Below are 25,135 nucleotides of genomic sequence, written 5' to 3' on the forward strand. Positions count from 1 at the left end.
ATAATGTGAATAAAGTACAACAATGACATAATTTTATGTGAGACTACATTATATATTTAAATTCTAGATGGTAGTCAGGCCAATGCCATCATAATCATTTTGCAAGATAAGACAACGGGTGTCGGCCCTTTTTGCCCCTTTCGCTTACCGTAGTTCAGGTCTCCGGTTGCTAAGTAACGCTCACCAACTATAAACACGGATGGCGGAATAGTTTTGCCGTCAACACAGGCTAAGTTAAGTTGTTCATTCTAGTAATACAGCGAATGAGTGGCATATTCGCATTACCAACAAGTTTGACCAATTGCCATGTAGGTTATCCAACTGTTCGACTTTTTTGACCACTGAGTAACAAGGTAAAGTACCGGTACATAAGTTACGCGAATGAATTGGTGAACGGTGAAACAAGACATGGACCTGGACATTCGTCAGTACCTAAACCAGGCAAAAGAGCAACAAGGTTTGTGTTATATTATAATTCAGTGACATGCCAGCTGAAAGGAGTTGTGACAGTAAGCTATGTTCAATGTGGGGTATTTCATGCAGACTCTGGAGCTCTGCAGTCGGCCTACCACTTAATCAAGGACATGACAGCAGCTGGAGGCAGCGCAGGAGGATGTCCACGCGGTGCACCGGAGTTGTACGTCATTTGCGCGGATGTAGCTCTTCAGGTGAGGCTTGAGGCAGGCTCACTGGTTCAGTGTACTGCTCTTTTATACACAGACTTCGTTAGAGTAGTGAAAGCAGGGCTCTAACCTTAATTTGAAAGGATAACAGGCTCTGAATCAGTCAATGAGTCAAATGGATTTGATGAGACAGTCGTTTCCAAGGAAAAATGTCAGAAAAACACCACATCAGTCTTATCAAATCCATTTGTAAAGATAACACATTTCACTGTTCCGGACAGCACAATGGGCTTTGCCTTTCTAAGGACAGGGACTGGCTTTGTCTAAATTGCAATGAAAAACTAACAGGCCAGTGCACAGTTACAGTATACTGTACTAGGTGCTAATGACCAAATTTACAAAGTTTGACTCAATTGTTGCCATATTGTGGAGCTATAAGTCAACATAAGAAGACTTCAAGCAACCTTCAAGAATGAAAGATTTACATCTAACATCTTACAGTGAAATATGTTTACTGATGTATTTAGGTTACCGTTCTGAGGATGTGTAGGCATCTCTTCTTCTGTGGAGATTCTTGAATTATTAGTGACATTTTGAACATGCAGAGAGGATTTATTGGGATTGAGTAAATAAAGTAGGATCTGGATCATTTTGTGGCTGATGGTTAATCAATGCCAATGCTTCGCTAGTATTTACAGATTTTGATGGAAAGAGGAAAAAAAGAAACCTCTGCTGAACCCTCTCACACAAGAGACTTACCATTAATCTCAGTATGTCACTGTTTTTGTATATGTACTTTTGTTTGCTAAATCTAGCGATTCTCCCATTAGGGAATAGTAATGAATATTCACTATTGTAGACTGAAGTGTCCTGGGGCAAAGGAAACATATTTGAATAATGAAACACACTGCTATTCCATAATGTGATTTGTTCTCTCTTCTTTATATCATACAGCAAGTTTGCCTTGAAGTCTCAGGCTTAAGTGAATACTGAATTAGTCCTCATCCTCTGCATCACATTCTTTAGTTTTCTCAAGAACCATGAATATTCCTGTTGCATTAAGATGTTTTCCAACACACCGAGCCAAAGTTCATTACAATTTTCAGTTTAACTTGTTTTATTTATTTATTTATTTTACTTGAAACTAATCATGACACAATTAAAGCCTTATACTGTTTAATTTCTGTTTGGAGATTATCTCCCCTGACAGTGCTGCAATCCCTTCAATGAAAGCTACCCTACCCTATGTGTGAATTTATTTATCTATTGATTTAGCTGGAGACAGTATATAACACAGCACTGACATCCTCAAGGATAACAGTCTGCAATTAAGACATTTTTTATGCGGCATAAAATAAATGGGCATCTCACTTACTGTACATTAAGCCATTTCTGAATAGTTTTAATAATGCATCAAATGTAGAGAAGTGCTTGTGACACGATATAACGGCGGATAAGGTTGAAATATTTATTTTGTTGGCCTTCGTGTATCTCTTTCTCTGTGTTTTCAGCTGGGTTGTTTGGAGATAAGCGCAGCGTGTCTAAAGATGTACTTTGAAGGGAATCCGCCAGCTAATCAATTTCTGTGTCGAGCGTACCTCTGCCAGGGCCAGCTGAAGTCTCCGTTGGCCACTGGGAGTGTGGTGAGGACAGTAAATTGGACACATCTCCTCAAGGGGGTTGTGTGTGTTTATGTGTGTGTGCCAATGAGGAATACAATTGTTGTATGTGCTGCTCTGCTCCTGTTTGCAGTTACAATGGAGCGAATATCCCAGCGTCATTAGCAAGCTTTCATCTTTTTTTTTTCCCACACTGTGATTCAGTCTTTAATGCATATTGCCCTTTTGTCTTTCCACAGTTTGTACAGTTTAAGGTTATTCTTGGTCTTTTATCAAGCTATGGCCCCCATTGAATTACTTTATTGTGTGATCTTTGTCTGTTTGTCTGATGTGACACTTCTCACTTCCCCCATTATTTTCTGTCTTAGGAGGACTTTGAAGAGGCTGTGGTGTGTTTTCTTAAAGCAATAGAAGTTTCAAAGCATGAACCAAGGTATGTAACCTCTCAGATGTGAGCTCGGCTTGTCAAGAAAACTTAAGACCAATGTATGTCATGTACAGTTGATCATCTCTGATATGTAAAGTTTGCTAGTCATGCCTGTGAAAAAACATACAGTGAATCACCAAAGTGAACATTATTCATGTTATGAGAGTTCAGTGTGCTGCCCCAACCTCTTATTTATAAGCGTATGAAATTTAGCCCATCCTCTACATTTTAACAGCTATTTTGAAGAAACTGAGCATGATGAAAGGTGTTATAACTGCAGATTTAATAGTTGACACTATGAACAAAAAGTTTCCTTGCACAGAAATATGTCTTTGGAGATACTCCAGTAGCCTTTGCTAATAATCAGCTCCAAATCCCTTTGCTAATGAACTCATGACCTGTCAATAAATGAGCTGAATGAGCAATCCCAATTAACACCAAAGAGAATACATATCCAATGCATCCAGTCCAGACTACTGTACAACACATTCTCTAGTGAATAAATTAGCAGCACTGAAACAGTCTGTTCACACAATTTTCTCTTAAACAGCGCCTTGAATTCATAAATTTCCCTTATTTCATACAGAAAGGCTTATACAGGGTGCTCTCCTGTGGCTCATTGGACCATGGCTAATCCACACACATTTGCAATTCACAGGACTACGCCATAAAGAGTTGACACTTGGGCTGAATTGAGTTTTATTAAGAGATGAAATGGCTTGCATGTGCATCATATAAATAATTCAGTGTTGTGTGCTTACTTCCTCTGCATGGGGTTTGTGTCTTTCAGATACCATTACATGGTGTTCAATGCATCAGTGCTATATTTCCAGACAGTGCGTCCCCTCCTGCGACAAGGGCGGTGCCTCTACCTGGTGCCCTCCCTCCGGCAGGTGGTCCAAAGTCTGGAGGAGGTGGCAGACCAAGACCACAGCTGGAGGGCTGAACTCATGATGCAAGTGACCCCACAGTGCTCTCTTACTTTCCTTTCATGAAATAGTCCAGTCCTGATTCTGTTCAGTCTTATACAATTCATTTATGACCTGGTTTCCTCGCTCAGTTATAATTAGCTGCCTACTAAAGAGTGGAATTTCTGTTTAAAAAAAAAAGAACATTACAAGCTTCATCAACTATTATGTTTATTTGTCTCAGTATGTGTGCTGCATGTACAATAGTGAGGTGTACATACCACAATACAAAACTGGGAACTTGGGGCCAAGTTCAGTTGCACCACATGGCAGCATCTCTATATTTTTTGGAAATTGTCCAGGAAACCACCTTCATGTTTGCAAGACACTGTTGCAAAAATGTCATGAATCCTTTTTTTTTTTTTTGCTTTCTACTCAGGCACCTGATCAAATGTCTCATTGACTCTGGGGAAATGGAGGATGCTGCAAGTTTTACCAAAGTCACAGAAGAATTCATCCAGTCACATACACCACATCTTTATCCCAAACTCTTTACATTATTGGTAAAAAGCATTTTTCTTTGTCAAATAATGGAAATAATGTGTGACCCTACACACGAATGTATCTAAACATCATCAAATGTGGAAATTAATTTATTGCATCCACTATTTGTAATTATCTACTGGTCGAGCTACTAGCTATGTTTAATTTGCTTCTTTTAATGCAATAAATTGTCTTTTATTTATATGGTCTCTCATAGAATTAAGAAGACTTGCTAGTGACACAATTTAGAATGATGTCTACCTTTACTCCTCTCTTCTTAGGTCCAACATAGTCTGACGGAAGGTGATGTCCTCATTGAAATGAGTGGGCAGAATACCATCTTAGCAGTCATTTACAAATTACAGGAATTTAAAAAGTAAGCAACGGTTCTGTTAAGTTGTGTTTTTTTGTCTGTAACTTTGCTGCAGGATCCCAAAAAACATTGCTTTTCATGTTGTGATAAAAACCAATTCCCTTTATCTGCAGCTCAGATAAACAAGTTGTGCTGGAGTTGTCCAAGAAAAGAAGCCCTTGATCTTCTTTAATAGTGTTTGCTTTTATTGTATTTTATTTATTTTTTTTACAATCGGAGACAAACCTGTGGTTGAAAGCATGTGTTTTAGTGATTTATTGTTTGTTCAGTTCTTTAAGACGCTTTCAGCTAATAATACAGACAAGCTGGCTCATAACTATTATTATTTATGAATGTATTTATATTCAAATTATAGGATATGTTTTTTGATCTCTACCATTCTATTTTCTTAACCTAGAAAATGTATTTTTTTATATGCTATGTTTTCTAAAGCTGTAGAACTTACAGAGGGATATCGATGTGTTTGTGTTCCTAAAGCTTTACTGCTTTCAGCTAACATGGAAGCTCTATGAAAATTAAACCTGAGACAATAGTCCAGTCATCTACTGGCTGTCAGCTTAGTCTGTGGCGTCCCGTAGTGGAGGTTTAAAGGTTTATCTGTGTGCCTGTGTACATACGGCTCATGATTTCTGGTGTGGCATAGTATAGAATGAACCCAGCCCCCACTTTTCTGCGGGCATGTACTCAACATGTCAGTGCTCCTTAAGGCTTCTCAGCTCAGCTATGAACGTTGACAGTGTGACTCAGCCGACCCAGCGTTCGTCAGCATCATATAGGTTATTTTGCCTAAGCTTTATACACAGTTTGGTGGGAGTATATTAGAGGGCAAATGAAAATATGCATGCATTCTCTTGTATGTGAGTGAATGTTTATGTACACAAACACCTTTTCCTGTTGTCTGCACCAGGTTGCTAGAAATAAATGAGGATGAGCTGACGAAGGAGTATTCTGCCAAGCTTGAAGAGATTTTCCATCTCCTGGTGGATTGTTCAACAACATCAGGTGTTCCCGTGAACCTTAGCCCTCTCCACAGCCCAATCCCCATCCAACCAGCTGACAGGTCTGTGACCCAAAATGCCCGATCAAATCTCCTACCAAGCAAGCTTACCTTTCTTGCTCCCTGTCCTCTTCCTAAACCTTCCAACAACGTAAACCCACATATGGATATCCCAAGGGCAGTACAAGACTCAGATTACTGTACTGCAGTGTTGTGAATTGTATAAATTATGTTTTATCTGGGATTTGCAGAGTTGCCTTCCTCCTGGAGTTGGCTCTGCTGGCCTTGCAAGTGAAGCATCAGAAAGTAGCTGCCGACTGTTTGAAAGAGCTAAAGTCGGCAAGAGAGGCTGTGAGTGTCCGATATTCTTTTAAAACCTCAGGCGGAGTGTGGTTCCATGCCGTAACTGTACATACTATGAAAACATGCAAATTTATGCATGGAATTTGACATCCCCTCTTAAGTAGGCTCCTGACAATAGATAGGATTAATTAGCAGAGCTCATGCCCAAGAGGTTGCTGCAGTTTTTTTGATTTCTTTCAACCATGTAGGAATGTATTTCACAGAGAGGTACGTAGTAGGTTTTTCAGTCATTTTCCCCTTTTGCTCCTTGGAAAATTAGGTGAAACAATTATATATTCATTCGACATTGCATGTTGCCACGAAACAGGACTTAATAGTTTGCAGTGTCATTCTCTTTTCCATGCACTGTTGAATGTTGTCTTCTGAAAGCACACGTGTGTTTGTCTTTTTAGAGTACTGGCCAACGCATTATAATGGAATGTGTCAACAGTGAAATCAACTTACTGAAGAACGAGGCGAAGATGAATATCTATTCCAAAGCCAGTGTGGAGGTATTCAATCATAGACATGAATTATCAGCCATGGAATTTTATTGCATGTTATAATGCAGGTAGTGGACCCATTGGGAGAAGCTTAGATCACTGTTAGATAATATTTCTGTAATCCTATAATTTGTATAAGGCAATCATGAGAGATGAGTAGATTTTAAGAGTTTTTTCCTCTGACAAGAAAAAAGTTTTGTGAAAGTGGGATCATGCAATTTCATTTCATACCACATCGTATTTTGGTGTGAAAACTTAAGTCTACAAATTGTCTCTTTATATTCAAAACAAGTACACTTGCCAAGAACATAGGAGTATTGAGATTTGGAGATTCTGTGGCTTTTATTCCACAGGCACGGCTGAAGGAGATAGGCAAGCTGGATCAGTGGCTGCAGACTGCAGTGTCAGAGGGCGACCCCGAGGCTGTGCAGGCAGTGTGTGCTACTCAGTGGAGATTCTGCTTGCCCCTTTTGCAGCACAACCTCAGGAAACATATAAAGACATCTCTGCTCAGAGTAGTGCAAGCACTGGAAGACATAGAGAGGTTAGCACCTTCTTCTAATTCATCATGATACAAGGTTTGTGACAACAGGTGGCTGGCGGACCAAGGAGGCAGACACTGAGTTCACCCTCAATACACTTTATTGAATCCACAGGGGAGGCTAGGGGCTGGAGAGCAGGAGAGGGAGAGAGAGGGAGCTGGAGGACACAAGTAGGCAGGCAGGCAAGGACGGTGAGGCGTGGAGGAGGAGAAGGTCTGGGGAGGGGAAGCGGGTCCAGAGCAGCTGCTTGCTGGCAGGGAAGGGAATCTGGGAGCACAGGGAGACAGGCTCAAAACGAGGCAAGAGACACGGGAGCAAAAACACAAAGGAGTAAAAAATGCTGGGGACAAAAACACAGGAGACTAGGGAGCACCAAATTCTTGAGATCATGGGAAAGGAGCCTGACTAAGTTACCAAGTGGTGAACTGTAAAGATCTGGTGATGAGTGAGTGGAGGGCCGGTGTCTATGGGAGACACTAGGAGCACACAGACATGGATGTAACAAGGATATGTGTACATGTCTTAGGGCTTTAGGAAACACAGCACTTTTTTTTTTGACATTTGAAACAAGATGAATACGAACATAATTTATGCTCTATGACATGATTTATAGTAAGAAAGACAAGCCTTTTTTCTTTCACTCTTACATTTTTTTCATAATTGCTGAGAACCTTTATTATGGTACTTGACTGAAGATGATGCAAGTAGATATCAGTATCGCCCGACTCTCTACTTTGATCACATTAGTGTATGCTTGAAGCCTTTGTGTTTTATTTTTACAGTATGTTGCTGGAGATGCGCTGTCAGGTCCACTTAGAGCTGGCCATGATTGAAGAGGTGGAGGGGCGCCTGGAGGCTTCTTTGACCCACCTTCAGAAAGCCATGCTGCTGGATAACGGGAGACAACAAGAACGCCTGTCGTCAGCTTTGCGCCTCCTGCAGCTCAGAGGGGCCATCTACCAAACACCCGCCCGGATGGAGGACAAAGCTGCTCTGCTTATGCAGCAGGTTTTAATTCCCTCTGCATCAAACTGTCTAGACTGTAAATTTACTACACAACAAGTTAAGTCTGACATACAGCCCCTTTCTCTCTTCCTCAGGTCAGGGATATTCAAACCAAAGATAAGACAGACACCCGTCCCATCCTGGTTTCTGTGGGACTCCTTCTGGGCCCTGATGATTTCCAGACAGTCTTGGATGGAGACAATCCAAGTAAGGATTTCTTGTCGTTATTGTCACTTTCACTAAAACACAGTTGACTTTCTGTAAGGCATCTTTGAGTGGAAAGATATTGTCTTGTAGGGGCAGTTTGCCTCTTTAATCTACACCATGGATCAAACATTTCATTAAACAAACAGAATAATATATAATATAACTCATATAATTCTGATCCCAGGTATTTTTTGCCTGAAGGTAAGTGGCCTTTTCTCCCCTATGCACAAACGTTTAAGGGAGGAACGATGAAGTGTAAAAGTATCTGACTATTTCATATCATCAAACAATGTAGAGCCAAGGACTGGTGGTTTTGTAACATTATAATTCATTCAACCATAAAATGGCAGTCCTCTGCACTGATTGTGCAATGAACTGCTTTCTCAGTAAAGCAGCTTTCGATTACTCACAGATTTTGAATGAAAACTGAATGAATGACAGAGGACTGTCTTGTACGAAAATTTGCTCCTTGATCTCCAAGTCTGTACAGAAAGTCTCTCAGTGGCAGCGTTAAACTTTGTTTCAGGGTTGTATGCAATCTCTCAGAAAATCAGTGTGTGTTCCAGTGTAGCTTACAGTGTCAGCTGTGTGCAGTGGATCATGGAGCAGAAGGGCTTGAGCCCAGTGAGGGCCTTTGATCTCAGATTCAAACCAGGCTCCTTGGTCTGCAGCATCAAATGAACACTCAGCAGTCCTAATGACCAAGGGAAGAACAGGCCTGTAACGGTTTCTGCAGGCATGGGTAAAAAGCTTTAGTCCCTAGAGACACCACCTGTTTTTATCTATAAATCTTAACCATCCCCTAGATGATAACATTTAATCGTTCTTAGCTCTTAACTTCAAAGCCAGCACACCAAGGAACCCTTGAGACCAGAGGACTTAATGATTTGTAACATATAATGCTTCCACATTTTGTATTGTTCCTTAGACATTCATCAATGAGAGGTGTGTGCATGAGAGTGTGTTTGTTGTGAGCACACAGGCGTTTGAGCCTTTTTGCTTCTTTAAAACCCTTAAGTTACGGACGTGTAGTCATAATTCGATTCATTAAACAAATGCTTGATTACCCCTGTTGCTCTAGGTGGATTTGAATGAAAAACTGGAACATGTTTCTTTGTTTTTGGTTTCGTCCTACATGTCTAATATGATTACACTGCAGTCAATAACAGCCCTGTTAGAAAGATTTGGAAGAGTTGGAAATGGGCCATTTACTCCTGTATCCCCTGAGATGGATTTCCATTTGCTTACACGGACATGGCATAATAAGGATAATTATGTAACTTCCTCAAAAGGAAAACATTCTCTGGATGCATGAGTGCAGATTTATCCTGTGTTCTATAAATTATGAAGGATCATTTAGGTCTAAGTTAAGGAACACAATGACTAGACCTTTTGTTATGCACAATAGCAAGAAACTTTTACTAATTTGTTCTTTAGATAAATAAATATGTTTTTTCCACTGTAGTAATAGCTCAACTGAATTGACTTATGCAAACAGTACTTCAACAAATCTGTCTAGTTCCTGTTGGCAGTCTTGGATCTGGACCACTGGCTCAGCTTTCTGCGAAGGCTCAGCATCACTCTACATCTTTACAGAGGGTGAATGGACACTTGGCCAGACAAACTGGAGACAGTGACAACACAGAGAGGTGCACGTGCATTCAAATATATTCATTCAAATGTATCATACATGTTGGAGCCTTTTTTGTCTTCTTGACAATGTAAAACTTTCTCTGTAATTATTCTTTGCTGTCAGGCCTCCCACAAACCCAGTTGGAAAATTGCCTTTATAATCAGCTGTTTTATGCCTTGTTGAATTTATTACTCCTTACTTTTACTGAACATTAGATACAGTACTGCTGACTGTTTGATCAGTTGCTCGTATTTGCAGTTAAAATTGTTGTTATAAGAATCTGCAATGTTCTATTACATCTCCTTATTCAGCACGCAAAGCTGAGTTCCCCACGTCTGCCCCTATCATTGCAGTTAAAAAGTTGGTACATCAAAAAATGTCAGGCTTGATGGTTAGAGGAGGGCAGAGCCTTCAAGACTTGAAGCTTCCCCAAAGCAGAAGTTTAATGCTCATGGTCCTGTTAACAAGCAACCGTATATCATTATGCAGCATGACTGTGGCTTCCACAATTATAAATAATAAGCTTTTTTTGTTTCTTGGTTGTTCAAGGATGAAGTTGTGGGCAACACTTGTGAAGACAGCTAGGAAACAGGAAGTTTGGGATGTGTGCCGAGCTGCTTGTCGATTCTGTTTGCTTTACGATGATGGGAGATGGAAGATTTCTAAGGCTGACAGTAAGATAATGAATGCATCCTTACACTGACTACTTACATACCAGGAATATAAAGCTGAGGGATATGGTATTACAATGGTTTAAACAAAAATTATGAATGTACAGTAGATTAATTGCTGTGTTATCATTAGCAGGATTAAGCCTTTATCTTTATCTCCAGCCCACAGTTCACATGTAAATTAGATCCATATAGATCTAGTTTATATAAGATATAATTTGGTATTACTAATGAGAAAAGACAGACAGACATGAAACAGTGCAGTAGTGGCTGTAACAGTGTTAGACTCAGGAAGCAGAGGCCTTGGGAGAATTTCCAACACAGTTTTTGTCAATTCTCTGCAGAATGTACATGTTCGGAGGAGGAGAGCTGTGCAGAATGTCTTCACAGCAGCAATGAAAACCAAACCGGTGTGAGGGACCTTCTGCGCCTCTTAGCTGAAATCCACTTCATCAGTGCTGAGGTGTGTGCTCCTACCTCCTAAAAAGTAATCACTCTTTGACAATTCATCAGTTTTGTTTCACAAATCAGACACAAACCTTTATTATGTTAATAGACATTATTATTTGCAGAGAGCTGCTCTATAAAGTTTTATCTCAAGCTTATCTAGCTGTAGATGTTTATTGTTTTGACGTGTTGATTTTCACAAATACATAATGGGAATATTAATGTTTTATCATCAACTCCTCTTTTGAAAGATGAGGCGATTACCACAGACTCTTTTCAGAGGTAGACAAGCATTATACGAATTTCTAACGAGCCTGGGATGTTCATGTTGTATTGGTCGGAGGCAGAAATCGCTGTGCTTGTGATATGAGCTCATCTTTATTATGTAATCACACTTCCTATCAAGCCTGCAGCTTCAGGTCTTTATTAAGTCCATAGAGATGTTAACTTGACAGCACTTTGAAGAAAATGGAGACAACCATCCACAGCAACCACATGACCTTGCCAAAACTGACTCATGCTGTTGCCTCTCTTGTATTGTTCCCTTTGTTCTGTGACGTTTGATATTTTCTTTTTTAAGAATAGGGTCGTAATTCATTGAATTAAAAGATACATACCTCTCTACCACTCTGATGATGAAGACAACTTCCTTACCCAAGTTATCCGCTGCAGGAGTGAAATACTCACCGGTAGTTTCTTTTTCTTTGATCTGCTATAGATGAGCTTGAACGGCTCTAGAGAAGCTGTCATCCCCAAAGTGGAAGGTCTTCTCATCTCCTTTTGTTATGAAATTGTCAAAACAGGAAGTCACCTTTTATATTATCCTTTGAGGTAGTAAAATGAATGTGCTCTGTTTTGCTCAGGCCACCGTCCAAAAGCTGCTAACAGAGGGGGTGCAGCTGAACAGCCCTGCTGTCCCTCCACAGGAAGTTGTGTCTGAAGAAGACCCACAATGGATTATTTACAGGTGAATTGATTTTAGTTTGATGATGAATGAATGGTTTTTGTTTTTGTGCTAAACTAACAATCATTGAAATATCCAAGTGAGATTATTTCATGCTACATTAGAAGTGGCTCTTTTAACCATGCAGTCTTTTAAACTATTCACAGTTTGCATAACTGGTCAGAAATTATGACATAATCTCTTGCACTTTATTTTATCTCTTAAAATAAAAGTGCACACTCCACACCATCTAAAACCAGCACCTCCTGAATCCTGTGATATGAACATCAATAATGTGATTATCTCTAAAAGATGAAGACCAAAACATTGTAGGAGCACACTACAAAGCTCCAGGATCAGTCACTACCCGTATTGTGCTGTTGCTCCATCACCTTATGCACTTCCGGATCAGAGAACAAAGATAAATAATCTGTACCAAAAATCAAACGTGTGTGTCTCATGAAATGCTTTCTATGTGCATTTTTTTCTCTCCCTGGATCACAGTCATCATTGTATTCTACAAAGAAGGTGCCTTTGTTGAATGCACAAGAACTGACATATTCAGCTGTGGAACTACTGCACTACTCTGCTTTGCTTGACATTTTGCCTGAACAACACATTACAATGTAGGGGCTGAGAGCTATGACTGTGCATCCAGGTGCTCAAACAAATTGCTGTTGCATGCCTCATCAGGTATAACCTATCTGACATTGTCAGAGTAGACTTTCACTCTTCCCTTTGCATCATGCAGAAAAGTATGGCACTTTTACCCAGCAAATGGAGCTATTCATGTAAAAACCTTATGCATTACAAGTTTAAACTAGATTTTTTTTTTCTACCTTCTTGTCTTTTTCACCTTTAGTTCATTCAAGATGACACCGTGTGGCTACTATACTGCTCTACCTTTCTCTCTCAATAACAATCACTTTCAGAGACCTTCCCATTCTCACTTGCGCTCTCTACTGTTCTTCTTTACCTCTCTCACCCAGGGACTGGATCCAGGCTCTTTCTGCCTACGCCACCTCCAACTTCTTGCGGGCAGCAGAGCTGGGATCAGAGATCAGGGAGCCGTGGGTGGTTGCAAATGCAGCCATTTACCTGTGGAACTACAGCAGCCGCTCACTAGCAGCTGGCGAGTACCAACACCTGCTTCCCTCCTTCCAGAGTCTGGTGGAGATGCTACGAAAGATAGATTACACTGGGTAGGCTGGGTTTCTAAATAAGTATCATTCTGTTGGACAGAATTGTCGAAGTGTTTGGCCTCTCGTTTTTTGTAAATGTGAAAAAAATGAGCCAAGCTGCTCCCCTGATGAATGAATTGATGTTGATGTGAACATTGTAAACAGGTCAGAACCGGAATATCACATGCGTTTGATGAAAACTCATTCATAAAATGTCAGCATTCATGAAAATATTAAACAGAGCAGTTCTCAGTCTGATGAGTGTACATATTTTAAGATTACTTGGTGGGTTTTCAAAGAATTTCATCAGCCCAGCAGTCACTCTCTCAACCCTCAGTGGACTACTGTGGATATTAAGTCATTCAATTTCAGGTGAACTTTGAAAATTATTACTTTTTCAGCTAATAACAGCAATATGTACACTTGTCCTCCGAAAATCACTTTAGGCACGGTCAAAGTTGACCTCAGAAAAATGTTTGTAAATGTATTCTCTGTAGCACTGCAACTAATTCATGCAATAAAAAGCAGTTTAAGCTTTGTTGTTATTTTTGGCTATGAAGGAAGCAGTTATTGTTCATGATAGGAGACCAAACATTCCTACCTTTAAAGATCAAAACAAAGATGTGCGGCCATCAGTGCAACTTGCTGTCCTCGTTTTTCCAGATTATGTCAGTTGTGATTGTCCTTTGCATTGCTTTTATCAGGAATCGTGCCCTTGTTGTGCTGCTGTGTGACACTGTGGCCCGCGGTTTGATCCAGCCTCTGTGTGAACCTGACAATGCCAAGGAAGCAGTGCAAGAAGACAAGGGTAAAGGCAGAGCTGAGAAGGGGACAGAGAAGGCTGCCACCGCTACTGTATTTTTAGACCCTGCTGCCCAGCAAGATGTCCACAAGGCATTAGAGGTATGTCAGTTTTTGTGTGGCAGCAGGATTTGCACCTGTGCGTGACTAAATGTCTCTACTAATATATTTAATTCTTCAGCATGTGGAGGTTTTATTTACATTATTGAAGCATTTAGGCTTTTGCAGTGGACTACTACACAGATTCAGGTACACCAACATGTTTTGTTTTTGTTTTCATAATTTATTTCAAACCAGACCAAATAACATATTCAAATACAACAGACACAATAAGAACAAAACAAATAACACAACAATCAACAAGAACAAGAACAACCAAACAAAACAAACAATACACAATGATATATCAATAATCATGTTCATAAAACTTGTCTGTTATCTACATAAAATTCTCTGTAACATACAGTCATTTTTATCATATTGTTGCTGATCCATTGATAACCACGTGGACATAAAACCTTCAATGTCACAATGAAATTTCCTTAAAATATCCTTTTTTACCATTGTTGTATTAAAAGTCCCTACATTGCAAAATCTTAGACAATTGCCTGCTAACTGACTTTGTCCAAAACCTCCTAAGAAGATAAGACGTAATCTGTGTTGAATGAGAGTGAGTGAAAAAAGTTATAATACTTTCCTCAGGGTTTAGGAACCTTCAAGTATCATGCAATGTGAAATCATGACCACTCAGTAGCCACCTTTTCAGGAACCTACCTGTACATTAATATAAACACGTGAAGCTGGATATCTGTTGATTGGTTTTATTTTCTTGAGGCGAAAATGGGTGACCTTGTGCCAACTCCCTCGCAGACTGATTGTGGTGTTTTCAGCTCCTCTTTTTTTCACTGTCTGATCTTTACACTGTGAAAACAATTTCTGAAATCCCAGCATTCAAAGCTTAAGAACAGATTGGAATCTCTGAAAGGAGTTGAAAGGAGTGTGCTGAAGAGTGTGTGTATAATCTTTAAATGGAGTTTGCTGAATCTTTGGAGAGATATGATAATCAGTCACAAACTGAAATTTTAATCTTTTGTAGGGATACCACACTGCCAACATTATGCATGGAACAGTTTACTCACACTCTTTGAAAGTTTTCAACTTTCCAGTCCCATTTTGTCACCTTTGAAACCACAGTTTAAACCATAAATGCTGCTTTTATAACCTTCCAAATGCTCTCTAAATTTTGGAATTATAAAATCAGAAATTATGAAAAAGGCCAATACCATACAGATACTGTGCTTTTATCCTCCATTTGATGTGGTTGGGAAGTGAGCTTTAAGTACAGCCATCCCCTGAAATGTATTTCAAAGAAAAGAGTCACTTTATATATGCTGAGACTTTCACACTCAAAGCAAGGGTCATAGACCTAGACATCACAGACATCACTGAGTTCTGTATGGCATTGCATTTGTATCTAAGAACCACTGGCCTTTTCAGGAACATTTGCAGTAATTCCTCTTTGAGCTGATATCGTGACATGTTGAAACATCACAGGTGAAAAGTTTAAGAGTCTTAGGGCATCTTTTGTTTCCCATTCATCCCCTATAATCCATCTGACCATGCACACACACACACTCACATATAACTTTCATAACGGAGTTTCTTTGTCGACCACTGGAGTCTGATATCTCTGTTCTCTTTGCTGCAGTTGCCAATTAAGCCCTGTTTCCTTTCTCCTTTTCTATTCAAAGGATCCACCATGAATATCAGTTCTAACTCCAGATGAAAGTCACTTTATCAGTGAATTATTAACAAAATTTCATCATATCTGTCCCCTTTTTGAAGAGAAGATTAAAAAAATGAGCCTTTCCAGTACATTTTTCATAAGTAGTCACACAGCAGGGTCAGATACAGTGTCTGACTTGAACAAAGTCTCACTGAATTTGAATGTTTTGTGTATGTGTCTCACATCTGCAGCTTACACGCTAGGAAGGCATGGGGCTATGAAAAAGGCAGATTTTCTGACAAGCACTTGGTTTGATGTAAACATTTCTAATATAATAATACTATAGATAGATAGATAGATAGATAGATAGATGACATCATAAGTGGTGTGTATATATATTTTAAACCTTTTTCTTTCCTTCCTTCCAGCTGTGTGACTACGCCCTCCACATGTCCAACTGCAAAATCCCAGAGGACACAGTCCCCATTGCAGCAAGGAAACAAGTGGTGGCCACTTGGGTGCAGATCAAGAGACTGCTGCAACAGCAGATTGGCTCAAAGATTGACACTAAAGACGAGGTACCATTGTCCATGTCAGTCTAACTCTGGTTGTCTTTAAAGTACGCAACTACTATATGATTATAGTCTTGGTTGGCAGTTGAAGTTTCGGATCTGACATGAAAATAATTTCTTAATTTCAGTATGATCTTAGTACCTTAGTGTCTTGGCCACTTAGAATTTATTTTCCATGTAGTCAGTGACTTGGAAAATTTTCTCTATTGCTTTGATGCATTGCCTGAAAACAAACGGTCCATTAGAGAATAGGTTTATTAAACAATAAAATGATTGTCCTACAGCAAGCTCTTTCATATGTTTCAACACATCCTCTGTGTGTACGATTTTTAAAAAAAAATGGCTCTGAGGATGAATTATGTTTGAGACTACTGTAAAGCTGCTGTGTCACAATATAATCATGTCACATTCATAATAATGTAATGTGATAATGATATTGCACACAGTCATTGTGCCTGGCCTTTTTATTAATCTTTTTGGTGTTGTAGCTGTTATCGCTACCTTATCTATATTACATATAGATATAGTATCTTGAGGTCAGTTAAATGGACTGTTTGGTTCGTCACCCAAATCATATCACCATTTGTTAGCCAATAATTTCCTGTCCTACATTTGTCCTCTCAGCCTGATCTGACTTGAGTCACAAATGAGGTTTGTTTCTTACCATGCAAGTAAAAGAATACAGGGTTACCAGTAATATAAATGGGGATTATTTCTTATTACTATCGATAAATCATTCATCAACTAATTTTCCACACAGCAGGAAGTTATACATCAACGAAGCCATCTCTGCAATATTTTGGACACATGTAATATGATAATCATGCTGCAAGCTCATGCATAATTGATAAGCAAGTAGTAATACATGTATACGTCTTTTGTATAATTGAACTTAAGGGATTAGTGTATATTCAGCAGAGGTTGGCACTGAAATGCTTAGTATGCGTTGTTCTCCCTGCTGTTTTCAGTGTGAGAATGAGGGAGTGTCGGCGATGACAAGCGTGCTGGTTGGAGTGGAGATGCTCCAGTGCAACAGGAACCCGAGGCACATGGAGTTCTCAGTTCCCAGTCTCTCCTCAGTATGTACTTTACTATTCACATTTTTGCTGCTTTGGCTGCTGCCAAACAAACAGACGGCGATATGACCCTGAGCCTCAGAGCCTGTCTCACGTCTCATAATGTGTCAACACCTTCAAGATACTGTAGCTCTCTTCCTCGTCGTTCTTTGGTTGGGATAAAGTCATCAGACATTTCTCTGACATGATATGTGATGTGCATTTTCTCTGTGGAGAATTGCTCGCTCTGCACTTCAGACCCTTTGGTCTTTTTCCACACCTTTATCCTCTTTCACCATGCCTGTCATCCATCCATCGCCCCGTGGCTCTGTTTTCCTTTTTCTTCCTCGTCTTTTAAGTTATACACGCTTCCCGTTCTCCATCACTCTCTCCATCCCTCTTGCCATTCCCTACCCCTGATTTTTTCTTTTCTGTTACACTACCAACCTTCCCTTATCTGCATGTCACCATCACCATATATTTTCTTCACTCTAATACCTTCTTCTTCTGCCTCCTTTACTCCTTTACTCTCTGGTTTCTGTTCCCATGCTTGCCTTTGCTATTTGTCTAACTCTAGCACTGTCTTTTTTTATTTAATTGCTCTTTTTGCCTTCATCAATCCTCGCTTCATTTCTGTCCCTTCCTTTTATTCTCCTTTCTGTTCTATTACCTTTGTCCCCTTTTCACTCTACACTTCCTATTTTCTCCCATTCCTTGCTTATATTATTTAATTTCCCAATTTTCTCTCCTTTCTTTTCATTCCGTCTCTGCTTGCCTCCCCTGTTTTGTCTGCCCACCCTCTTCTTTCATCTTTTCTCTTACCTTCTCCTCCCCTCTTTTCCCACACTCCCACTTCTCATGTGTCTGCACTTCGTCTCCTCCTCCATCCTTTTCCCTCACCACCTCCACTCCCGCCCCCTCCCCCTCTTTCTCCTCACTCCTTTCCTAAAGCTGGTGAGCATGGCGTCAGAATGCAGCTGGACAGACGCTGTGGTGGAGATGCAGGTGTGGTGCCAGCTGGCTACCTTCTGCCACTATGAAAAGGAACACAACTTGATGTTGTGTTGCACCAAGAGTGCTCTGCAGCTGGAAGATGCAGCAGCAAAGAGCCTCAACACTATGTCCTGTATTTTGTAAGTGTACTTGATGATTACACTTTATTTAAACATTAAGAGACTTTTAGAAATACCAAGACAGATCTTTCATTTTTTCTAATTGTTAAAATAGACAGAAGAGACAGTACTTGTGTGAATATGTGTAAAAATCATTAGAGGTGAGTGTAAGGGAGGGTTGAGATGTATACTGTCTGAGGGGCAGGTGACATCTTGTGCACATTCACGTGTATTGCAGGTGATTTAAATGCGTCATTTTCATAAATGTTCACTTTTCAAGTTATAATTTTTGGATTTTGTTGCAATGTTTTAAATATTCTAGAGGATGTCAGTTTGGCTTTTACTGACCGGTATTAAATGTCCTCCTACACCCAGGTATGATCTGACTTCAGTGAATGAAATGCTAGCCAGTGCAGCCTGTCTGAGGGGTTTGGGCTTAGTCCATGAGTCCAATGGAGATCTACAGACATACAAAGAGGCTATGAAGATGCTTCTCTCCAGTGTCAGGTGCTGTTCACGGTTAATTTTTGTATTGACTATTATGTTGAACTACAAACAAATTAGTTGTTTGTTTGTTTGTTTTATCTTAATTTATTATTTCTTATCAGCTTGCTCTCTATTGTTTTCCACAGCTATGCAGAAAAGGCTAAGAATCCAGCTTTGTGTGTCACAGCTGCCAAACATTACTGGAACACTTGTCTACCCCTGACACATACTCCTGAGGGAAGATGGCAACTCCAAGATCCCCTGGAGAGGATCCTGAATGCTTTGATCCATACCGCCACCAAACAGACAAATGTAAAAACAAAAAAAGTCCATCCATCCTTCCATCCATCCATCAATCTATATACCATCTTATACCATCATCATGTAAATTTTGGCATTTGTCATGTTGGTGTCATGTGTGAGCTGTCTTTCCAAGTCTTCATTGGGAAAATGACCACCATTGTGAAAGACATTTTATTGTATATATGGGCAGAGAACTGAGATACAAACTAGATATATCATCAAACATTTAAATAGCTTCACACAAAGCCAAACAAGTATGAGCAACAACAGCAAGTGACAGTTGAATGACAAGCAGAATTGACCTTCTATGATGCCTTGGTATTTTTCCATTTTGTCCTAATTTTTCAAATGACGTTTATTTAGTTGCTATCAAAGTAAAAACAAAGATGCTGCAACAGCCTTAAATATGCTCTGTCATGTTTAATTGATGATGGAATTGCTGAAAATAATTCTTGAGGGGAAGGACAGATGTGCTCAAATGTGAGAAAACAGTTCCGCTTGTGATATTCTTTCCAATTTGACACTGTTCTTCACCACTGCTGTGACCACAGCAAGTCTTATTCTCTCTTGTTTTAATATATTTGTGTTATTTTCTTCTGTATGGGATTCAAAGAGTGAATGTCAGAGATGACCAACATAATTACAGCCAGTAATGCAACTGTGTGGAGGGATCTTTACAGATACAGGGGCTGGGTTGTACACAGGACAAGGTCAAACAACAGTCTTACACATCAGTGAGCTTAAAGTGCCACCAATGACCCACAACAACCATCAACAATGCTCTTCTATCACTCTTCTTCCAGCATATTAATCTAATCTGTCTTCTACTTAAGAAACAGGGCAAAGTGAGAGGTTTGCTGACCTTGACGTCACCGCTGCCACATGGGAGTTCTAAACATGAAGCAACAGGTGAGTTGAAAAAGGACCAGAAAGAACTTTACCCTCTCGCAGGTGACTTCATATTTGGTTTTACTCCCTGCTACAGCTCTGATCATTCTCTGTATCTCTGCTGTAAATATAGGATAACACAAAAATAAGTTCAGGATAGACAATGAATTGCAACATTTCCATTCAGAGTTCTACTTTTTTGGAACATTAACATCTACTGTACATTGATAACTGCATTATGAACAGCTTGCTTTCACAGGTTCACAGATGAATCTCCTGAAAATTATTTGTTGTCTCTATAATAGAAGAAGAGGACCTAAACCTGAGAGCAGCCATTTACAGCTTGTTGCTCCACATCCACATTGATAGAACAGATTGGAAAAGTGCTCTCCAACTACTGGACACAGCTACTAGAGACATGCCTCGCAGCAAACAGAGATTGTAAGTAAAAATGGAAGAAATAAAAAAATACTAGAAAGATAGAAAACAGAAAGACAAAGGGAAATCTTAACGCCTTCTGTGTTTTAACCAGACCTTTGCTGAAGCATCGCATTCTAGTGAAAGCACGACTGGGGGAAAGCATATTAATGGACATGCAGAAGTTTCAAGATGAAGGAGAACAGTGCTGTTCATTTATGTGGCATCAGGTGGCACTGTATGCTGGCAATATAACCCAGCAGCTGACCTGCTACCAGAAATCCATCACATCTCTGTCGGTAATACCTCTGTTCTGCTACCGTTTTCTATCATTACCAAAAAGAGGATCCATCCACAGATTAATTTAGACAGATCATTTTTGAAATCTGTCATATGAGTGATTATGCTTATTAAATCTACTATTTCAGTTATAGACCTTTGGTTTGAAACAAAGACGATTGAACATGAGGCTCAAGCACCATCTAGTGGGCCCAGAATGTTATTTCATCTTCTTTCCAAGTCTTAGCTGTAGCCTGGATGGTGCAGACTGCACATATTGTTTTAGAGCACCATGCAGCGTCAGCTCTAGCTCCAAGGGGCCTTACCATTATATTAAAAAAAAAATGTTTTAAAACTTGCCTGTCCAACATGAACAATGGAAATTTGTTTTTGAACAAAGCACAATCAAAATGTTAGAATAGGATACTGAGGTTGTCTTTTGTGTTTGTGATGCAGAGCACAAAGACTAAATGGCAGAAGGTCAACCTTATGCTGGAATTTGGAGAGTGGCTGTATTGTCACAACTTCCCCAAAGCCAGAGCCCAGCACCACGTTCAGTGGGCCATAGACGCCATTCTACAGCTGGAACCTGAACAGGTAGAGGGAGCAGGTGAGCCTTTAAATGACCTGTTACTATTCTAAATTATCCCATGTTGCATTCTAGACTCAAACGAAAAATGTCAGATATCTGCATCGAGGTACCCATGTGAGCATGAAACGGATATCTCAGAGGCCGTATAGGCTCAGCTGTTGTGTTGTGCTGTTGCACATTTGCCTGTACACTTTTATTTTAGGAAATTCCTGATTTTTTAAACTTGATTAGTCAAAGGGGAAAAACGTCTCCTCTGCCTGATCTAGAAAAGGGTCACATCACAGCGTTGCATCAACAATGGAACAGTGTTTGTGCTTTTGTTTTGTAAAGAAAGAAAAAAAAGAATAAACCAAGCAAATATTGTTCAGAGGAATAGCAGACAAAGACACAGATTTCAGCCCCATGTGGACACCCACTGAGACTCTTAAGTCTCCTGCCACAAGCATGTGAAGATTAGAGACTAACTGAATATAAGTCAAACAAAAGGTTGAAACTAATTACAGAGATGCTGTTTGTGCCTCTATCTCCCTGTCTATCAGTCTGTCTGGTCACAGTAAAGCGTGTCTCTCTATCTTGAATTTAGAATATGAGTCCAAAAAGAGGGATTTCCGTTCATTGGGATGTGAGTCTTTGGTTGGAGTCCAGGGATTGTCATTCATCCAAAATCTGTCTGGTCTGAGGGAAGTGCGATGCCTCGACTACTTAGTCCGAGCACACACTCTGCTCGCTGTCATGGCAGACAGGACTTCACCTGAGCACCAGCTGAACCTGCTCAGAGCCTACACCTTTGTACTTCAAATTTGGCAGGTACTGCATCTTTACTGCAATCTTGTACGTCACTCAACTTTGGCAATGTTAATGAGGCTGTTTTCTCAACACAGATCATATTTGAGTTGAAAATTGAATATGCATTTGTGCATCGTATTTTGCTGCAGGTTGCCATGGCAGTTGCTTGTGAGATTTCCAGTGAAATGGCAAAAACTCAGCAGCTCCAGCCTCCTCCCTCAGCTGGATCAAAGAAAGGCAAAGACAAGGGAAAAGGCAATAAAGATGTAAAAATGAAAGATGTAAGTTCACATATTATTATTTAAAAGCTTTTCTGCATTATATAGTAGTAATAACAAGAATAATAGCGTTTCTATACCTCTTTCTTGCCAGAAAACCACTGCAGAAGAAAGACTTGGGTCTGTTGTCCTGGATCAGGGACTTCCTTCATCACCAAAAGACTGGGCTCGTTACATCTGTCCTGACCAGGCCAGGGAGATATTCAGTACCAACAGTAACCCCCACTGTATCAATAAACACAGCATCACCAAGCAGGCAAGTCTCTTTGTCACAGTTCCCAGTTTAATGACTATCTACTATTTCTGGTATTATCTCTGATTTCGTTGCTTTCAACATAGCGTGAATTGTATCCACTGGTCGTCAGATCAAAGACTGGTTATCAGTATAATTAGAAAATATGTAGTATGTGATCTCTGTGTATCTATGCAAACCTATACCCCATTACCCATCTTGTGTCTATCTTCTGATTGGACTGTCTTTGTCCAATCACTCAGTTTTCTGTTTTGTATTTGAACAAAAATGCTATTTTTTTTCAATATCTTGTACTGTATATGTTGCAGCAGTAGGAGTATAGTATATAACTCTAATGCAGTTGGCCGTAGACTCAGACACCATTGTATCACCTCATTTAATAGCTAATAATTTGTTATTATTTTTTGTTGTTGTTTGGTTTTAGACTCAAAGCCTGTTTTATCTTGACCTGCTGGAAAAAGAGCTTCACTCGCTGTCACTGGATCACCTCACCCTGCCCATAATGCATCTAGCTGAAGTTATTGCCCATGACCTTTTGGCAAGGCAGAGCCTCACTGATCTCTACAGACTTAGGTAGGAGAACTCTCAAGAATTGAGGCGACTTTGCCATTAGAAGTATAACATACTCAAACTTTCTACTCAACTGTTGTGAGTCTGGAAATGTTAATCAGGTGCAGTGCTAAATCGGGTGGGTACTCCTTCATTATTAATAGGGATATGAACAGTGCTGAAATAGGCGTATTGTATTTTGGTCTGTGTGCTCCAATCCACTATGTTTAAATTGTGTACCAGAGTGAATTGACTAAAACCAGCTAAAACAGTTAAAATCCAGGAAAGGGAGAGATTGAGCATCAACTCAACGCCATTCTAATCAATTTTTGTTTTTTACTGTAGTTACTTTTTCTGTTGTTCTTTTCTGGCCAAACTAGAATTGTGAGGACCTGTTGTCAACTGGGTTTAGAGACACTTTCACCATATCGGGAGAAGCTCAACAACTTGTGCAGAATTCAAGAAGAGGAACAGATGGAGTATGTCAACATTGCAATACAGATTTAATGGCTGTACATTTTTTCTTTAATAACCAAATCATACTCTTGCTTTTAGGTGCCATAAAGTGATTGGTTTTTCACAGGAGAGCAGAGATGTTCACAAAACCCAGGTTGGCCAGCTGCTCACAAAATCAGAAAATGATTTTTCTTTTTTTTTTTTGTATCAAAGGCATTTACAAGATCTACAACTTCTAATTAACTCTATTTTATTACTTCATAGATGATTGTCAAGTGACCATAAGTAACTAACTATAGTCAATACCGGCAAAGGAAATGTACCATACTGTATGCTCTAATTACCTCTATACTTTTAATGTAACACTGATTGATGGTTAATCTAACTACTAGGCTCATCTCATAAACTTCAAGCTGAGATTGGTCTAAGTTCTTGGCATTTCTTTTCTGTTGCAGAAAGAAAGTGAATTGTCCCATACTATCTTTGTCATTTTTCAGAAAGCCAAGGTGGATGAAAACATTGGATTGGGACGACAGAGTATGGATGCACGTGCTCAGGACATTTGGCTGGATAAGACTGAGGTTTGCCTCAGCGTTGGGCTTTATCAACCTGCCAGAGAGCTCCTGGCCAAGGCTCACATAGTGGTGAGGGTGACCTAAAAGACAAGAAAAACACTGCTGACAAATGTCACCATGTTTTTAAATCATATCAATGCGAGCAACACTGATTTGATTTTGGTTTTACTGTCATGCCATACCACACAGAACCACCATTATATCTGATATGGTGACAAATATTTTCAAGTTATTTGAAAGACAGTGTTATCCTACAATCTGTTATGCAGTGACATTTTGCTGATGGTCTATCCTGACCATTGAAATATTTAGTTATTTAGTCATTCAGTTTCATTCGGTTCAGCTCATATCCTCTCTACATTCTCTCTGTCCAGGAGGTGGCAGATCAGAAGTCAGTGGCAAGAAGTTTGCTCCTTATGGCCACTTTGGCTTGTGAAGAGCAGAACCATGCCCAAGCTCTGATTCTGCTGGACAAAGCCCAAGCCCTGGGTGGGGATGAGGAGTTCTGGTATCAGCTCACCCTCACCAAGGTTAGAGCTGTAGTAGGCCAGAAACTTGATGGTACACAAACCAAGGTATAGATTCACTATTATTTAACAATCATATAAAGTACAAATACACTCAGTTTGTTTCCTCAGTGAATACATTTTACGCTGTGTTCATTTTCTTTCACAGGTTGATCAGATAATAAAGCAAGGCTGTGAGGCTCTGAAGCTGGTTCTGGAGCAGCGGATAAACAGAGTCCCAGAGATCACATTCTTGATCACCTCATTAGAGATGAGGTAACACCATGAAATCAAGACTGATGAATGTCTAATTTTCCCTGGTTGATGCTTTTTTGTTTTTCTTTAAGATTTTTAACATTTTCTAGCTGCACTATAAACCGTTTTAAATGTATTTACACATTCAGCTGTTGGGCACAAAGTTGCCTAACCCTCAGAGACACTTCTGGATTTTTGTAAAATTAAAAAACTTAGTTTATTGTTGACTGACCTTCAGCTCTGGCTGTCACCGACCTCCATGCAAAAGGGATGTTTTGGTTT

At 39.8% G+C, this 25,135-nt stretch overlaps 1 protein-coding gene across 1 annotated transcript in view; it reads left to right on the forward strand.

The window, feature by feature from the left end:
* The first annotated feature begins 331 nt into the window (after positions 1-331).
* Positions 332-25,135, forward strand: part of cfap46 (cilia and flagella associated protein 46) — a 39,741-nt gene continuing 14,937 nt past the window's right edge. The window contains exons 1-37 of the mRNA XM_085800553.1: positions 332-457; positions 544-668; positions 2,135-2,266; positions 2,611-2,675; positions 3,460-3,624; positions 4,017-4,140; positions 4,402-4,496; positions 5,401-5,553; positions 5,742-5,841; positions 6,246-6,344; positions 6,689-6,879; positions 7,660-7,885; positions 7,978-8,089; positions 9,609-9,738; positions 10,272-10,396; positions 10,738-10,856; positions 11,704-11,807; positions 12,773-12,985; positions 13,669-13,867; positions 15,920-16,069; positions 17,032-17,142; positions 18,070-18,251; positions 18,606-18,737; positions 18,863-19,028; positions 19,853-19,928; positions 20,213-20,348; positions 20,440-20,623; positions 21,060-21,213; positions 21,779-22,002; positions 22,131-22,262; positions 22,354-22,515; positions 22,937-23,085; positions 23,442-23,540; positions 23,617-23,671; positions 24,015-24,161; positions 24,467-24,667; positions 24,768-24,874. Of these exons, the coding sequence (XP_085656679.1) occupies positions 409-457; positions 544-668; positions 2,135-2,266; positions 2,611-2,675; positions 3,460-3,624; positions 4,017-4,140; positions 4,402-4,496; positions 5,401-5,553; positions 5,742-5,841; positions 6,246-6,344; positions 6,689-6,879; positions 7,660-7,885; positions 7,978-8,089; positions 9,609-9,738; positions 10,272-10,396; positions 10,738-10,856; positions 11,704-11,807; positions 12,773-12,985; positions 13,669-13,867; positions 15,920-16,069; positions 17,032-17,142; positions 18,070-18,251; positions 18,606-18,737; positions 18,863-19,028; positions 19,853-19,928; positions 20,213-20,348; positions 20,440-20,623; positions 21,060-21,213; positions 21,779-22,002; positions 22,131-22,262; positions 22,354-22,515; positions 22,937-23,085; positions 23,442-23,540; positions 23,617-23,671; positions 24,015-24,161; positions 24,467-24,667; positions 24,768-24,874 (5,093 nt within the window). The 5' untranslated portion in view covers positions 332-408. The remainder of the gene's footprint in view (positions 458-543; positions 669-2,134; positions 2,267-2,610; positions 2,676-3,459; positions 3,625-4,016; positions 4,141-4,401; positions 4,497-5,400; positions 5,554-5,741; positions 5,842-6,245; positions 6,345-6,688; positions 6,880-7,659; positions 7,886-7,977; positions 8,090-9,608; positions 9,739-10,271; positions 10,397-10,737; positions 10,857-11,703; positions 11,808-12,772; positions 12,986-13,668; positions 13,868-15,919; positions 16,070-17,031; positions 17,143-18,069; positions 18,252-18,605; positions 18,738-18,862; positions 19,029-19,852; positions 19,929-20,212; positions 20,349-20,439; positions 20,624-21,059; positions 21,214-21,778; positions 22,003-22,130; positions 22,263-22,353; positions 22,516-22,936; positions 23,086-23,441; positions 23,541-23,616; positions 23,672-24,014; positions 24,162-24,466; positions 24,668-24,767; positions 24,875-25,135) is intronic.

This window comes from Trachurus japonicus, chromosome 15, assembly GCF_045865225.1.
Source record: "Trachurus japonicus isolate A0001 chromosome 15, Traja_1.0".
Taxonomy (NCBI): domain Eukaryota; kingdom Metazoa; phylum Chordata; class Actinopteri; order Carangiformes; family Carangidae; genus Trachurus; species Trachurus japonicus.